At 43.5% G+C, this 13,383-nt stretch overlaps 1 protein-coding gene across 1 annotated transcript; it reads left to right on the forward strand.

Moving 5' to 3' along the window:
• Positions 1-5,841: 5,841 nt before the first annotated feature.
• On the forward strand, positions 5,842-9,236 carry gmnc (geminin coiled-coil domain containing). Its single transcript, XM_053423408.1, has 4 exons — positions 5,842-5,938; positions 6,786-6,871; positions 6,976-7,092; positions 7,404-9,236. Exons 1-4 carry the CDS (start codon positions 5,842-5,844, stop codon positions 8,370-8,372), a joined length of 1,269 nt encoding a protein of 422 aa, XP_053279383.1. The 3' UTR covers positions 8,373-9,236.
• The last annotated feature ends 4,147 nt before the right edge of the window (positions 9,237-13,383 follow it).

Genomic DNA, 13,383 nt, shown 5'->3' on the forward strand with positions numbered 1-13,383 from the left:
GAGGGGTGGACTGATCCACTGTGTGTCTGAGGGGTGGACTGATCCACTGTGTGTCTGAGGGGTGGACTGATCCACTGTGTGTCTGAGGGGTGGACTGATCCACTGTGTGTCTGAGGGGTTTGGTGGCAGCTCGGCTGAGGATTGAACATGCTTAATTTACACTGACGGACAAGTTGGAGGGTTTCAGGGCTGTGTGGGGGGTGGGACAGGACCTGTCCTCACTGGGGGACAGGACCAGTCCTCACTGGGGGACAGGACCTGTCCTCACTGGGGGACAACCAGACTCTGGTTTTAAAATTTAGCGGAACATTCTTTAACTTTAGGGTTGGTGTGTGTTGTGTGTGTGTGCATGGAATGTTTTATCCTTTATTTTCCACATAATTGAATAATTAAGATTTACTTTGACAATGTGTCATGAATAAAGTTATTCAAAAGTAAAAGTCTTCTCTGTCTTCTTCAGTTCTTCTCTCTCCTTCTTCTCTCCAGAGGATCGATCTCAGCAGCTAGAGCAACGTTCTGAGGAGCGAGTTCCTTCAGACAGCATCTGTCCCTGTGACTGAGACACACATATACATCCTGACTTCAGATGTATTCAAAGACAGTGACAGTCAGTGACTCTATAGAAAGATTCAAGATTCAAGATTTGTATTGTCAAATGCACAACGATATCATTAAGCAGTCGCTGGCAGTGAAATGCATAAGTCACAGGCTCTCTTCTAGTAATTACAACAAAAACAAATAAAATAGAAATAGTATAAAATAGAATAAAATAGAATATCGAAAATTTAAAATAGAAAATAAAATATATATATATAAATATATATATTTACAGATGAAGAGAAAAATAAAACAACAATAGTGCAATTTGTGCAATAGTGCACAAATTGCACAAATTGCATAAACACACACACACACCAACCCCCCCATCCCCCCCCCCACACACACACAAACCCATACACACACACACACACACACACACACACACACACACACACACACACACACACACACACATACTCTGCAAAAGGAAATATCACATCTCACTCTTCTCACACCACAGTAACCAGAAAGAACGCTGTGTCCAAACACAACAAAACAATAACAACACTTCAGTGGCAGCACCCGTTCGCCCACACACACCACACACAACCGCACTCCCAGCGACCTCTCCTGAGTGTCTCGTCAGCCAATGGGAGAGCTGCTAGCAGGTGATGTCACCAGGTAAGTGGAGGCATGCTGCCCGGCGACACTCCTCTTCACTGCTACAGGTGTCAGTAACGTGTCATTAGCCGTCACTCATTTCCTACTGGATCTCACTCATTTAACATCAGCATCCAGTGAGTCCCACATGTAACTACTGTCTTTACAGAACTGAAAACTCCACAGGATCAAGATTATTAATGTTCTTAAAAATTAAGACGACACGTGTTCTTAATTTAAGATCTGAAATATTCATAAACATCTGAGAACTGCCTGAAAACATTTTTTAACCCTGTTATCAAATGTTTAAACAGAACGAGGAGCTGCCTCCGGCCTCATGGACGATCAACAACATGACAGCTCCTGAAACATCTGGACCTCAGACTCTTTGACCTGAAAGCAGCAGCTGGATGAAGAGAGTCTGAAGTGTGAGTGTGAACAAGAGAACGTGTCCTCCTTCTCTTCCTGAGCGTCTGTGATCTCCTGAGTGGGTTCCATCTCCTGAGAGAACAACTGACTGAGAGTCACAGACACAACCAGCTGCAGCTGAAGAGTGGAGCTGAACTCAGATCAGTTCAAAACACTCTGGAAGATATCAGGAAGCAGGGGATTGTGGGTAATATCCTGTGTTCAGTAGTTGTTCAGTTACCAACAGAATGAACGAGTGAAGAGACCTCGTCCAGGACGGACAGAGAAGACATCAAAGGAATATTAGAATATGTTTTTACATCTTTTATGTTCGGACACCAAACATAAACCAGGTTCGTCTCAGTCTGTGATCAGCACCCTGGGCGAGCGAGGTTAGAGACTGGAGGTCTCTCTCTCTCTCTCTCTCTCTCTCTCTCTCTCTCTCTCTCTCTCTCTCTCCTGAGGCTCTAATTGGCCCTGAGCTCTCAGCAGGACGCCATCGTGGACATAAAGAAGCTTTAGCAGCACGTGGCTGAGGTGTTGATACCACACACACACACACACACACACACACAGCTGAGATTGATGGTTAGAGTAGACAGACTGATGTGCATACATGGTTTTGTGTGTGTGTGTGTGTGTGTGTGTGTGTGTGTAGTGACCTCCTGGGCGGAAGTCAGCCGAACCAGCCTGTTGTCTTTAATTCATCTCCACAGGGGACAAACACACTCAGGCAATAACCAGGCAGGTTAACACACACACACACACACACACACACACACTTGTAATATATATATATATATATATATATAGTAAAAAACTGATCTGTCAAATCAGAGTGATGAGTTTTTTGCTGTTGTGTGGTGGTTTCTGGTCTTAGTGGGTCTGTGGTTGATGTGTTAGGGTTGTTGTGGTTTACATGAGGTTTATGTTCAGGTATATTACCTATTTTAATACCAGTGTGTGTGTGTGTGTGTGTGTGTGGGTCTGTGGACGTCCAGTGGAGAGCAGGCAGTTGAGGCAGCCGCTGCTGTTGTCCAACAAATCCTGTCGTCCGTCCCCCTGTCATTAGGATCCCAGCAGGGTGGAGCTGTGTGTGTGTGTGTGTGTGTGTGTGTGTGTGTGTGTGTGTGTGTGTGTGTGTTGGGGGGGTAACATCTGCCTCCTGGACCAGAGTGGAGTTAAACGACAGGTGCGTGTGTAAGATGTACTTTGCGTTAGAAAGAAATAAACACAAAAAACTAAAACACCAGCAGAAATAAACACAATAACAAATTTATTTATTTTTATAGACTTAAATTAAATAAAACAATAACAACAACAAACAAATCAACGAAAATGTCATTCTCTTCTGAGGCAGCTCAGTGTGCTCAAAGGCTCCCCGGCAGAGACAGGTTTCACTTAATGAAAGCATCTGGCTCCTGAACCTGAGGCTACAGACGGTCAGTAATCCTCCGACAGGCCGTCTGTCAGCCAGCCCCACTACGGCAACCCGGAGGCTCAGTTTAATTAGCAGAGGGCGTCCTGATCCGCTAAGAGCTCAGCGTGTCATCAAGACACAAGAGAGGACGACCTGCTGACACACACACACACACACACACACACACACACAGACACACACACACACACACAGACAAACACACACACACACTTCCTTCTTGAATAGTTGCACGTCCACTCTGACACCTCAACATCAGACCAATGAGAGTCAAGTAGACTCAGCTTCACCACACATCCTCCACTAGGATTCAAACCAGCAACCTCCTCTCCTGCAGACTCCAACTATGTCCACGACCACTTAACCAGTCACAAAGGCTGATGGGGACAGTCAGCTGTCATAGTCGGTCAGGTTCCCAGTGGGGGGGTGGAGGAGACAATGGGGGGTCTCTTCCTTCACCTCTCACCTCCTTCACTTCTCTCCTCCTCACCTCCTCTCCTCCTTCACTTCTCTCCTCCTCTCCTCCTTCACTTCTCTCCTCCTCTCCTCCTTCACTTCTCTCCTCCTTTTCTTCTCTACTCCTCTTATCTCCTCCACAGTCTCAGTTTGTGGTAATTGTTAGTTTAACTGACCTGCTAACTGTGTGTGTGTGTGTGTGTGTGTGTGTGTGTGTGTGTGTGTGTGTGTGTGTGTGTGTGTGTGTGTGGTATCAACTTAAACAATCCAGCCTCAGCATCATTAAAAACACATAGACATGTTATTTCTAGTATAGGTCAAACCCTCCTCCTCCATGTTAGCAGATGGGACATCGACCAACTTTTAAAAAAAGAAGCAGAAGTTAAAAACATGTTTGTAAAAGATGGTTCTGTAGACGTGTTGTCCATCTTGATTTCATCTTCTTCTTCTTCTTCTTCTTCTTCTTCTTCTTCTTCGTTCATTAGTTTTATTGCTCAAATGATTTATATTTATTATAAAGTATTTTTTCTGGATTTGGCTGATACAACACAAAACAAATCTTTATCATAATTATTATTAGAGAGATAAAATATCATAGTTTAAGAGAAATAAATAACAGAATAAAAGAAAAACCAAGTCATAAATAAATAGAAGCTGCAGTTTGTATTTGATTCATGATGATTTATTTGAGAATAAATATTTTTCTGTATATTTTATATTTATTATATAATGTGAACTGAATAAAGCAAAAGGAAGTGAACTGCGCTTCTTCACCTGAGCGACTCAACTCACTGCGTCATCATCTGAGACCAGAAAGCTGATTGGACAGAGGGATGTGTCCTCACACACACACACACAGACACACACACACACACACACACACCTGTCTGTGCTGCCGGAGCTTTCCTTCACGTCTCTTAGTCAAACACTCGGATCCTTCAGGAGCCTTTCTCCTCCTCACTTCTCCTTCTCCTCCTCACTTCTCCTTCTTCTCCTTCTTCTTCTTCAGGACCTGTTCTGCTTCGTTCATTCAGCATCAAGAGAAACCTGCTTCCATTGTTTTCTTTTTCCTGTTGCAGCTTTTGTACTTGGAATCTCCGCAGCGCGCTTTTACGCACAGCCTGACGCACACGTGCAGCGCGAGACGAGGATTTCTGCGCAAACTGCGTCTGAGTGAGTTCACACGTTTGTTCTCATCCTGGTGACAGCGCTCGGTTCGGAGCCCTTTGACTCTGTCAGGGGATTCATCAGATCAAACTGAAACATTCACGTAGTAAAAACAGCACGTGACGGTAAGAAATTACATTTATTAAAAAGCTGTAATTATTTCGCTGCAGATTGTTTGAGCATCCTGATACATTTACTTTGTTATATATCTAATTTACTATGTCAAATATAAAAGATAAGATATAAGATCACATATGTTTAGATGAGATCAGATAAATTAAGATAAGATAATGGGGAAGTTTGTTACAGCAGCAAAGAGAAGAATCATAAAAGTAATAAATAAATAGATAAATGACAAGAAGAACTAGTGTGAGGGTAAATAGATCAAATAGAATATAGCTGAAGAATCTTATTTTTATTTGTTGTTTGAATTATTCAAACGTTTGAGTTATTTCATTTAAATCCAGTGTGAGGCCCAAAGTAGAAGGACACCCGGTGTGAGCCCGGTTCCAACTCTTAGAACTTCTCCTCATGTCCGAGCCAATCAGGAGCCGGCTAGGGCCGCATCAGAAAGACCTGACTGGCGTCCACATACTTTTGGTCATGTGGTTTTTAATGTCACTGAATATGTCAATGTTAGAAAGAGAAGGGTCTGAATATGTGAGTGAAGTGTTGATCATCACCATATCAACAACCACAAACACACACCCACACACACACCCACACAAACACACACTCCCTTAACTTCTCAAACACACTGCCTTCACACACACACACACACACACACATACACACACACAGACACACACACACACACACACACTCCCTTCACTTGACAAACACTCGCCTTCACACACACCCACACACACACACACACACACACACACACACACACGCACACTCCCTTCACTTCACAAACACACTGCCTTCACACACACACACACGCACACACACACACACTCCCTTCACATACACACACTGCCTTCACACACACACACACACACTCACACACACACTCCGTTCATACACGCACACAAAAACACACACAAAGTCCCTTAATTCACACAGCGCCTCTCTCTGTAGGGCCCCTCCTCCTCCTCCTCCTCCTCCTCCTCCTCCTCCTCTTCATCGCTCCAGGACTCGGCCCTTGGCCCGACATTGTTGACGTTTCCATGGAAACCCTGGCCCCAGTTTGGGCCCATGACCCCTGTGACCTCAGTGACCTCAGCGACCTCAGAGAGAAGAAGCAGGCACCAGCGACCGAGTGGGGTGAGTCCTCACAACACACACAGTTACAAGTTACAGTTACAGTTACAAGTTACAGTTTCCGGATTTGTTATAAGTTACATTCACAGTTATAAGATACTGTTATAAGTTCCAGTTGTATGTTCTAGTCACAAGTTACACTAGTAGTTTGAGTTACGTTAGTTACAGTTGTAACATACAGTCACAAGTTACATTTTATTAAAAATTGCATTTACAGTTAAAAGATATTGTCATAAGTTCCAGTTACAAGTTGTAGTTACAGTTATACAATTCATTGTCATTGCTATAATTATTATGCAGCCGTTTAATATTTCAGCTGCTTTAGACCAGAGTTCATTAATTTTCATTCAATGGATGATTGTAATTTTTGTTTGTAGAATCTTCACTTGCAAAGTAGCTTGTAACTCAATGCTAAGCTAAGTGACATGAATCTAAACGTGGTAACTCATAGAATAAATTGTTCCTTTAATACTTTTGTGAGCTTCATGTTGCAGCAGCTGCTGATTATTAAACTTTTAACATTTAAAGCAGAACACACTCATGAAACCAGCCAATCAGAGCTCAGTGATTCTGAGGCCCACATTCAGCAGAGTCGTTCATCAGACACGTGACAGATCCGTCTCTGGATCCACGACCGTTTCTTTATGAAGATTCATCTTTTAATCTTCTCCCTGTCGCTTTGCTCAGAGACTTCAATTCATCCAGTGTCTCTGAAATATGATCTGGTTTCTGCTCAGGAGGTGCAGTCCCTCTGATGGCCACTAGATGCTGCACATGCAGACAGCAGACGGATGATGTGTTATAGATTCTAGAAGCACCGTCTTATTCTCTCTCTGTGTTTGTGTGTCAGAGTCTCACTGTGTCTTCAGCTGCTCGCCCCCTGCTGGACGGATGTGGACGGAGCAGCTGTCGCCTCACATCCAGAGAAACCAACAGGTACATCTCCTTCCTGTTTACATCACATGAGCCGTGTCGACCTGCTTTGTGTTAACTTGTCGTTGTATCATGAGTGTGTGGTTAATGTGTCCCTGTGTGTCCAGCTGCGGGACGTCCTGCTGCAGAGGGAGGAGGAGCTGCTGCGACTGCAGGAGGAGAACAACAAGCTCAGAGAGTTCCTCTGCTCCTCGTTCGTCAGGAAGCTGGAGGAGAAAGCTAAAGTCTGTCCCCCCCCCCATCAAACTTTATTAATGACATCAGTCGATCAATCAATCAATCACACATTATAATCTCATCTATGTGTTTGAAGTCTTGGGTTCTGGAGTTTCCTATTCGATCCTAAATGCACCAACTATCCTGGTTTCTGTTAATAACTTGGGAGGAAGTAGAGACGTGTCGTCCATCTTGATTTACTATTATTTAAACATCAGTTGATTTCCATACAGAAGCAGAAACACTTCCTGTAATAAAGTCATTAATAAAGACAGTAAGCTGTGTTCACGAGCTCTCTCTCTCCGTGTTCCCTCAACAGAAGCTCAGAGCTGATGGGAGGAGGAACCTCAAGAGAAACCTGATGTACGTCCACGATGAAGAATGGTTCCAGGCCCGTGGACATCAGGTCAGCAAGAGAGTCTGCAGGAACCTCACTGAGGAGCTCAGCTCAGTGTCCTCCCAAACCTCTGACGTCTTCTCAGAGCCAAATCTGGACCTGTGGGTTCTAAGAACCCTGGGACTGAAGGACAGAGACACCATCGATACATCCAACGAATCCTTGTCCTCACCTGGACACAGCCTCAGAAGTTCAGTTTTCGATGCCACGTCTTCCTCGTCCTCTGGATACTCTCTGAACTCTCTGAGCCCTTCAGCTGCCCACAGCCAGAGCTCCAGCCTTCTCACTGACTTCAGGTACCATGCTGCCAGAAGCCAAGGAGCAAACTGTGGATATCCTGCTGAGTCATCTCAGAACTGCACAGCTTCTCCAGGTCAGCGCTCTGACTCCACTGCAGCTGTGACCCGGAGCCACGAGACACCAGCCAGCTTCCAGTCCCAGCTTATAACACAGAACTTCACCGAGTCCCCAGACCGAGCAGAGACCTGCTCCATCACTGCCTCCAGTCGAGCTCCGTCTCTAGAGGGACACCCAGCCGACCGTCCAGCATACTGGTCTTCACTGGAAGACAGCCAGACACCATCAGAGGGCACAAACCAGCTCAGTCCACCAGTAAAAGTAATAATTTTTTCACCTGTTTCATCTTCGAGTCCAGTCCAGAACCGACCCTGTCCTCCAGCTCCAGGCTGCAGCCCAACAAGTCCGCCAGTGGGCTGTCCGCCTGCCACCGCGCCACAGACGCCGCGCAGCCGGACCGATTTGGCCTTCACGATGTCTCTCAGTCCATCCAGCAGCGTCAAGACCCACAGCTTCCCTCAGGGACAGGCCTTCGTCTCAAAGGACACAGACGGAACGTGGAACTTCACCTGGCTGCCCAGACAGGGACCCTAGGAAGCTGGGTCATTCTCCACCAAAGAGACTCTGAAGAAACTCCACGTCCCCTCTCGTTGGTCCCTGAACAAACGTCCGGGGACAAACTGTTCAGATTTCAGTTTCTTGAACTTGTTGCTGACTTCCCACTTCTGTCCGGATCTGGAGGTTCTGACTATACCCAACAAACTGAGAAGCAAATAAAGACTTTAAAAAGAACACTTCAGTCCCATCAGCTGCTTCTGATGGAGCTTCTGATTCTCTGCCTTCTGCTTGTGAAACTGAATGGATCTCATTCAGAGTTAAAAAAAGTTGTGGTGCATTCAGTAAGAAAAGTGTTTGTTAAACTGTGGAACAAGAATAACCAGCTTGTTTTAGGATTACAGTCACACTGTGGGGATTACGATCAGTTTACGTTTTAGATAAGAAGCTAATTCACAGCATGTGTGGTCGCTAAGGAGGGCCGCCTACTGGCCAGAGGCTGTAACAGCAGAGGGAAAGAGTTTACTAATCAGATTGAAAGAAATAACTTTGTAAGAGTAGGCCTATTACTTTTTCAATTAAATACTTTTTATAATTTGATGCACAAATGTAGAAAACATAAGAAGTGACCAGAAAGGGTTTCAGGGGATTAAATAGATCTGAAAAACAAATCTGATTTCTTTAATTTTCCTGAAGTGAAATTTACTGTTTATATCTAGAAAAGAAAATGTCTCCAGCTGCTAAAATAAATATAAAGATCATTGATTCTAATGCAGCACTGCTTTTAAGATGTTATTATAAAAACTCTGGACTCCCAGTGACCCCTGGTTAAAATGAACACAGCTGCCTTTAAGTTTGTTTACATGTTATTTAATCTGTGAAACTGCAACTCCAGACCAGTTGGTGGCAGTAATGTGCAAACCATCTCTTTACTAAACTGCCAATAAACCCCAAACAAAGAAAAATGTTACCTAGTGGAAGTTGTGTTTATTTTTGTTGGAAAGAAGAAAAAAGTATGTTTGGCTTCTAATGAATTTACTTTAAAAAACTGATTTATGAGATTTATGAAGATTGTCACCGATGTTTGGAACCGGTTCCTGATCCGGTTTGACCCGACAACAATGGTAAAAGTAAACAAAATCTAAAACAGGGATTTGTTTCCAAAACAGTTCCACAAAGTGAAAACTGCTTCAAACCAAAAGAAGATCCGACTGTCATCATGTTATTAACAGGTTGTTATCAGGTTATAATTCAGGTCATTATTGGGATATTTCAAGTTATTATGAGGTTTCAACATATTACTTTAATAAGTTTAAGTAAGTTTCAAACAGAATGTTAAAGCTGCCGCTGATTGGTTGAAGGTTTGGGGGATGTAGACGTGTGATTTGAAACAGAAACACTCACTTTCTTTTACAAAAAGAAAAATTACACAATAATTATACAATACAGATCATTTAGAATTGTGTAATTGTTGTAATCTCGAGAGAAATAAGTCATAATTTTATGAGAATAAAGGAAAATGTTTAGTAAAAAACAGTAAAGAGAAGCTGTGTGAAAACACAGAGACAAACGATAACGTCTCCGTGGACAGAACGTTTCCTCCGTCGTTCTTTCTTCACAACAGAAAGTTTCCTTCACAATCTTTTCAAAGTCCTGAAACATTATGCTGCACATTCCTCATTTTAACACAGGAGACAAATTTAGATACTCATCCCCTGACATGATGACAAGTAGACTAAAGTTATCAATTTATGATCATAAAACTACAACCTTTTCATATATTATGACTTTATGGCTGTAAAATGTATAATTATACCTCGTAATATTAAGCCCTATTTCTTGTAAAAAAAAAAATTACGACTTAATCATTAAAAAGGAAATGATATTATGCCTTAATCCTCTAAATCTTAAAGTAAGAAACTGAAGAGCTATCGAGTTTCTGTGTGTTTTCTGTGTGATCAGTGAAACATGTTAAAGTTTCGTCTCTTCGCTCTCCAGCTCAGTTTCCAGTTGAACCAGTTGAGCCGTGTTCTCTCTCCTCTCTAACAAAAGGAGTCGCGCGGCCTTCCCCGGGGACAGACCACACCTCCTCCTCCACCCGATCCGCCCCCCCCAGGTAACGATGGTGGGGTTCCTCCCTCCCGGGGGATCCCAGCGACGGGTCCCGGCCCTGCCCCGGTCCCCTGAGGGGGGGCTGTGTCCGTGGCGGGCCGAGCGAGTGGTCTATCTCTAATAACACGGTGAGCCGGGCTGCAGATGTCCGACAGCTTGGAGGCTGTTCAGGGCCTGTGAGCGCCGGCAGGCAGGAATGTGAACGCAGGGCCGCTCCGGATCACAGGCTCTGCTGCCGGGCGGCGTGTCGGATGAGGGGTCATTAAAGAGGCCGGCCGACTGAAACTCAATCCGCCACGGCTGATCGGGGGAACGGCCTCGCCGCCACATTCTCGCAGGAACCGACAGCTTGGCTCACCTCAACCAGCGCACACACAGGAAGTGATCACTCCCCAAAGTTTCCACTTGTTTCAGCCTCTCGGCCTCAGTGACCTGGTGAAACAATTCTGTATCCATATCACTGAATTCAATATATAGATGTACGCATTCATACACATGTATTGATTAGTCAGTTATTGATGATTGACAAAGAAACCTACACAGTAAGGAAGGCAGACACTAACACACACACACACACACACACACACCGAGTTACAGATTGACTGAGGGGCCTCTGTGGGCCACACTAATTGGTTTTGGGTAATACGTCATGTATAAGTGTATGAATGTGTCTGACCTCTGACCTCTGGATGGACGGAGCAGTGAGGGAGAAAACCAGCAGAGGAGAAGTGAAGAGTGATGAGACACCAGGAGAGGCCTGCTGGTTAATAAAGACACACACACACACACAGACACACACACAGAGACACACAAAGACACACATACATACAGTCACACACACAGAGACACACTCAGACACACATACACACGTACTCACAATCTGTGACTTAATGATTTAATTATTCTACACAACACAATTTTTTAGCTGTAGTTTAATGATTGTGTACTTTTAATCTAAAATGCTGAGCTCAAGCCTCGACTCAGGATTATGATTTTCATGTTCACATGTGAAGGTGTAATACAGTAACACAAGCAAAGATAGAATAAAACACAGGTCATGTTAGCAGTCTGTCCACTATTTCATAATAGACCAAAAAAATGGTACATGCTAATTAAATAGTTTAATAAAGAAAACACACAAAGAAGTTGAATGAGGTGTGAATCATGTAAATGTAAATACGTGTGAAAAACAATGTGTTTCATCCTGATTCTTATCACTCAGTGTTTCTGTCTGTTAGAAGGTTCATGATTCTTTATGGTATTCTACATACCAAGCTACTAATAATTAACACACTGCAATGTGAAGCTCCAGTTGTGGGTCAGGTGGAGTTCAGCAGGTCACCACTGACAGGGTTGGGTCAGATCCCTCTGCAATGTAATCTGTGATTCATTAGTTGATATCATTCGTTATCGTGGAGCAAGTTTCCTAATTTCAAAGATGAAATCAAAATGTAATCATTAACAGCATAACTTTAATCTAATCACAATGTAATCTGGGCTGATTGTTGTGACCTTTCATTGACCTGATGTTTAATCTAGAGAGCGAATCAGCAGAGAGGAACAAACAAACAACAACAAGAATCAAGTCTGGACAATTTGCTTCAAGAGGCCAAACTGCAAAGTGCAACATGGAAGTGCTACTGAATATATATATATAGTTTAATTTTGGTTTATTATTAAATTGTAATTGTTACTTATATTTTGGTATTTAATTCCATAAAAGTTACACATTATCCTTTCCAAAACTCGTAGACTCTGGGTTTGAATGACGAAGCAAATGCAGAGGAGTCTGTAACCTGTGTTCTGTGTCGTGACCAGCAGGGGGCGACTCCTCTGGTAGTTTCTATAGAAAGTGACTCTTCTTCTCTCTTTATAACGTCAGTAACATTCAGGAGTTTCTGTCTCAGTCTCTAGTTTCAAGTCTTCTTCAAACAGCTGATGTTCATTTAGTGAATTATGATCATTTAGAGTCAAACAGACCATAAAGCACCGGATGAATGGGGGGGGGGGGGGGGGGGGGTACCACAGTGTGATTGACAGGTAGCACCATCAATGGGGGTTGTGCAGGTGCAGGTGTAGGTGGGCGTATCCTTACGTTCTCAGTCAGGCTCCATCCCCGCTCCTCCAAATATGGTTACTTCTGCTTTTAAAAAAACAAGATGGCGCTGAACAAGATGTCCGACTGAGGCTTCAGAGCAGCAGCTCACTGACCAACAGGTGATGTCACGGTGGGTTTGATATTAAATCCCACGCACTGGTCCTTTAATAAAAGATCAAACAAAAACATGTAGATGTCATCGTCACTTCGGTCAGTCCCTTTAAAAAGTTTAATGACTTTAAACCTGGTCCTGAATGTGTTATTGGTTTGTTTTCTTCTAACTTGGGTCGTTTTTCATTTCAAACGCTGAAGTTTAAAGATGTCTGCCTCTAGTCCCTGAGAAGAAGACATGAAAACATGAACAGATGAGAAAAGAAAAGCAGGAACCTGAACTCAGCGTGTGGCGGTGATTCTTTTGTACCGTGCATCAAATAACGGCAGTCGCTGTGTTCTAAGCCGTGTGATGGAATGTAAGTCAAACACTCAATCATGAACAAACACACACCCATTCAAATTGAGTGTGATGTGTCACTCAACATTTGACTGGATTAACAACAGCCACACACACAGGTTGGATTTAACGGTTATAATTAAGAACCAGTTGAACCAGTCCTCCCAGCGAACAGCAGACTGGATTACACACAAACATCTAAACTGTTAAATCTGATATCAGCTCTGAGATCGCCCACACACACACACACACACACACACACACACACTGACTCTCTCTCACACAATGTGTGTGTCTGACAGGTCTTTGTCTGAAGAATATAGATTACTGTAAAGTTTCTGGCAGATTGTATTTATTTTCTTGTGGGTTTTGGTTAGTTTCACCTGCTG

Source organism: Pleuronectes platessa, chromosome 5 (genome assembly GCF_947347685.1).
Source record: "Pleuronectes platessa chromosome 5, fPlePla1.1, whole genome shotgun sequence".
NCBI lineage: Eukaryota > Metazoa > Chordata > Actinopteri > Pleuronectiformes > Pleuronectidae > Pleuronectes > Pleuronectes platessa.